The 5000-nt window shown below is 42.2% G+C and overlaps 1 protein-coding gene across 1 annotated transcript in view; it reads left to right on the top strand.

The window, feature by feature from the left end:
• The first annotated feature begins 1610 nt into the window (after positions 1–1610).
• Positions 1611–5000, top strand: part of gask1b (golgi associated kinase 1B) — a 4060-nt gene continuing 670 nt past the window's right edge. The window contains exons 1-4 of the mRNA XM_027165285.2: positions 1611–1772; positions 1947–2833; positions 3193–3398; positions 4710–4936. Of these exons, the coding sequence (XP_027021086.1) occupies positions 2029–2833; positions 3193–3398; positions 4710–4936 (1238 nt within the window). The 5' untranslated portion in view covers positions 1611–1772; positions 1947–2028. The remainder of the gene's footprint in view (positions 1773–1946; positions 2834–3192; positions 3399–4709; positions 4937–5000) is intronic.

The following is a 5000-nucleotide window of genomic DNA, read 5'->3' as shown; positions in this document are numbered from 1 at the left end:
CCTTCCCCAAAGTGACTGCTGTAAATAAACTGACCTGATCTTTCCTCACTACGAGCTTTTGTTAAAGTGCAGAAATTTGTTAACATTAAAATCTTTGTGCTTTCTACATAATAAATATTGTTTGTATGTCACATGTTAAGGGTGTGAGAATCCGTTTGGTCATTAACGCAAATTCTGTTTTATTGATGTGAACTGACTCAGAATGTGAGAAATGGATCTCCAGAACCTCAAATAAACTGAGCTGCTTTTCCTCCTGGATTCAGTTTCAATGAATCGATTCAACCGATTCAGCTGTACATTATACCGACATTTTGAATGAATCGATTCAAACGTAGTGCAACCTGAACACTGCTTCTCTTCGTCCATCCATCCATGGCTGCTCTGGGGGAAAGTTTGGTCTTTGGTAGATTAAAAACTCATCTCTTTAGTCAGGCGTACACATAATACATCCCATAATATCATGCACCAGTACATCAGACCAGCACATTTTTATGAACAGCAGATATGTTAATCCCTTTCCACCGCTTCTCTCTTTGTACCCATCCCGAGGCATCCAGACACTGTACCAGCTCCCATCGTCCTCTGTGGGACGAAGCCTTTGGACGTCCACCGAGCCGAGGCCGACTCTAAGGATCCTGAGACATCTCCAGTTAGACTCTGTGGTACTCAGGAGATCAGAAGTCCATGAACCTTACACCAATACAACATTTAACTGACTGTATATTACAATCACACCCCCAGTGTCACCCCATATGAGGATGGGTTCCCCCTTGAGTCCGGTTCCTCTCAAGGTTTCTTCCTTTACCAATTTAAGGCAGTTTTTCCTCACCACTGCTGCCTGAGTCACCTCAGACTTGCTCATAGGGGAATAAATACATACACATGTGAACTATTTATATCTAATAATAATCTAGAATTTTTTATTCTGTTAATTATTTTTCTTTTATTATTCGTTATTTCCTTTATCATTAATTATGTTTACCTTCTGCTCTGTGTTTATGTTCTGTAAAGCTGCTTTGAGACGATGTCTAGTGTAAAAAGCGCTATACAAATAAACTTGAATTGAATTGAATTGAAAATCTTCAATCAGGTCAAATGAAGCGATTCGGTTAAAAAGGGAAGAGCAGCTGGAAAAATGAGCATTTATATTTTAAATATTTAATAATATTGAGATCTGCTAACGGAGTACCACATTTTAATTAAGAATACATTATCATCTTTGTTTTAGTTTCTACATTATGTTTATTCTTATTTTGTATTTTACATTTTTTGGGTGATGTTTTTTATCCCATATCTGAATTTATTTCTTTACACTGTATGTATTTTATCTATTATATATTTAATTTCATGTTGTATTAATGCTGACTGTGTGCTGAATTAATTATCAGAATGAAATTCCTTGTGTTCGTTTGGACATCATGTCTTCACGTTGTGTCACATTTCACTTCCTGTAATGATTGTAGCCAGATCTTCGGATGAAGGTCCCGTTTGTCCAAGCAGCTTTCGACCAGCAGGTGGCGCGTTAATGCCGAGAATCCTTAAACTATTTAGTGTGAAAGGTTTCAGCGTCATGTTCAGTCTGGGGTGGTGTTTGGGTGGAGTTTAATACTGTATTAGACTTCAGTAGAGTTCGGCTTCATTGACCTGCTGGTCGCTTTAAGGAGGCTGCGGTGTTTATTATAAGGTGAGGAACCAGGAGAGGAACCAGGAGAGGAACCAGGAAAGGAACCAGAATTGTGACTGTCTGGACTCTTTTCTGTACAGTAGATGAGGTAAAACACAGTGTTTAAGGTTATTACGTCTTACATATAGACGCAGTAGAATTGTTGTTTCTTTTTCATGTTTTTTTCGTGCGTCACAAATTCAGATAAATTGTCTGATTTTGATGAGACAATAAATATTTATTTTTCCCCAGAACTTAATATTTTATTGTTAAAAACTTTCAGGACTTAAAGGGAGTTTTTGGATTCACCGAAAATGAAACGAGTGAAAGCCACGAGGAGATGAATTTAACACCTGCACATCCTGATGGAGAAACATCTGGTTCGTCCCTCCAGGAGCATGCACACACTCATCCATCTGACCTGCTTCTCCTTTTGGAGGTACATAAAATCCCGCTGGAGATCCTCTATGTCCAGGAGAGCTTTACTCCTCACCTTTGCCTGCTTGTTTTACCTCTTCTGCTTGGAGTTGTGGATCAGCCATGGAGATCATGACCAAAAACTGACCAAAAGCAGGAGACGGATGTTGGAAAGGATTCCCGGTTCTCCTTCTCCAGCACGCTCCAATGTGGTCTACATCACCCTCAAGTCCAAAAAACACAAACCCTCTATCCTGAGGGCAACGTTGCGCCCCAAATCACGCAGGAAGAAGGTGAGGAACAGGAAAAACCAAATCCAAGGTGCAGCTCAAATTCAGGTAGAAGAAACACTAAGACTTGGTGACTCTAGAGACCCCTGGAGGCAAACTCTCTATTCATTTTATAAACCAAATCAGCTCAGTGATGATCACGACACTGGAAGCTCCATCCGGATGTACAGCCAAAAATCTCCACCGTGGTTCAGCCAAGCTGATATAGAAACCATGCGATTCCTCTCCAAGTGCAAAATTGGCCGTGTGGAAGTTCTCGAACCGGAGAACACTTCTCCTGTGCTCCTGTTTAAGAGTGTGAGAAGCTTTAATCAGAGCTCAGCCCACTCAGGAGAGTGTGTTGGACAATGTGGAGTTATTAAGAGACCTGAGGATATAAGTGAAGTGTTTGCTTTTCACCTGGACCGAGTTTTAGGGCTCAACCGTAGTTTAGTGACCATCAGCAGGAGGTTCCAAGCTCTGGGTACGTCACAGTTCATCTCTCTCACTACACAAGTGTTCTCCTACGGTGTTAAAGATTATTTATATTACACATTTATAACTTTCATCGTTTTAACATCTCAAAAGTTCAAGATGTTCGTTGAGGTCTTCAAGTTAATAAGAGATAATAAACACAAACTTACTCTTGTTACGGAGAAACACAAAGGTCATAGGTCATGCAGAAATAAACGTCTCCTTACAAATTGTCAGCAGTTTTTCTATCGATGTAGTGATCGCTGTGCATGTCCCTGTGAATGAGTTGTTGCTATGGAAACGATCACTCTTCTGTAACATGTTAGCTTATGGTGATGATAAACACATTAGCACGCCATTTTGTTTCAGACGGTCAGCTGTGTCCCGTCACCCCGTACGACCCATCTGTTGTTGCGGTGCCCCAGTCGAGGTCAGGTTCTCTGAGGTGGAGCTTATATCAGACGTGGTTACAGTACCGGTGCTGGCAGCGCGGCGTTCCCAAACCCGAGTGGAGCTGCAGCAGCCTCCATCACCACGAGTGGAGCAAAGTGACGCTGTTTGACTTCTTGCTGCAGGTTTGAACATTCACACCTGTGTTACTGTTTAAAGGGCGGGACTTCTACACGAGGGGTGGAGTCACTTCTGGAATTGATTGGACATTAAGTTGGTAGTAAATCTGGATTTAGTATTTATAATTAAAACTAGGTTAAAATTCTGTCATTTGTTACGTTTCCAGCATTTGGCAGATTCCTGTTATCCAGAGCGACTTACAGTATTTTTGTGAAGCAAAAATTGAGGTTTAAGGGCCTTGCACAGTGGCCCAACATTGGCAGCTTGGTGGACCTGGGATTGAACTCACAACCTTCCGTTCGATATCCCAACACCTTAACCACTAGGCTACCACATGCTCTTGTTACAATGAGTAGAGTGTTAAATCTTATTTGGTTTGTCTCTCTGTGGAACCTTGTTAGAACCTCATAAGCAAGTGTTTTTATATCAGAAAGTGTTCCAAGTTAAGAACCCTCATTTATCCCATAAAGAACCCATGTAGAAGCATTTTTTCAGAGTTTACCAACTAATCCTTCAAGGTTTTATTCAGAACTAAAACACAGAGTGTTTACTGTGGAAAGGGATCCGACGTTTGTAAGTTGTGAACGTTTAACTCATTCATCTTCTACCGCTTATCCGAACTTCTCGGGTCACGGGGAGCCTGTGCCTATCTCAGGCGTCATCGGGCATCGAGGCAGGATACACCCTGGACGGAGTGCCAACCCATCACAGGGAACACACACACTCTCATTCACTCACACACACACACACACACTACGGACAATTTTCCAGAGACGCCAATCAACCTATCAACCTATCATGCATCTTTGGACCGGGGGAGGAAACCGGAGTACCCGGAGGAAACCCCCGAGGCACGGGGAGAACATGCAGTTCTTTTTAAAGCTGAGAGCCCTTAATTGTCCAATCTAGCTCCCTTAATAGAACCATTTTACTGAGATTGAACCAAGTACCAAGGCTTTTAGTTGGTTGTTCCTTCTGTAGAACCCTAAGCACAGTGTCTCTGTATCATAAAGGGCTCAGAATGCTTTTAGAAGACAAAGAGCCCTTAATTCTTAAGTGTGTCTTTAAAGGACCTTCTAGTGAACAATATTAAGTGATAATTTGGAGCTCATTCCATACATTCTTAGAACAAGGGTTCTGCTACGGTTCTGTCAGGGTTTATAGGATGATTTCAGGTTCTAAGCTGGCAGGCTGGAGTCTGGAACCCTTTATTGATCAGGACACGTGATAGCAGTGATACTCGCTCTGATGGGTTTCCTGTTGCAGTGTAATACATTTTTACTAAAGAACTTAATGAGCTGGTTTCATGGTTTTAGAATCACCAGCGGCTGGACAGGAACTGCTGCGGCTTCAGGCCACGCCCACAGGACAGCTGTGTCCAGCTCGGCTATCACAGAGAGTGTGGTAACGAGGACAAGCTCGAGCTTTCACACATCGTGCATCGCAAGAAGGACCCGAGACGCCTCGTCTATGTCAACAACAACGCCTTCTTCGACCGGGATGAAGAAAACCTGGACTTCAAACTGCTCGAAGGAATTAAAGAGTGAGTTGTTTGTCCTGAGTGTGAAGTGTTTGTTACCAAATTCAAGTGTGGTAAACATTCAGTA

This window comes from Tachysurus fulvidraco, chromosome 17, assembly GCF_022655615.1.
Source record: "Tachysurus fulvidraco isolate hzauxx_2018 chromosome 17, HZAU_PFXX_2.0, whole genome shotgun sequence".
NCBI classification, from domain to species: Eukaryota; Metazoa; Chordata; class Actinopteri; order Siluriformes; family Bagridae; genus Tachysurus; species Tachysurus fulvidraco.
Note: the sequence above shows the minus strand (reverse complement) of the source record. Positions and strands in the feature narration are given on the sequence as shown.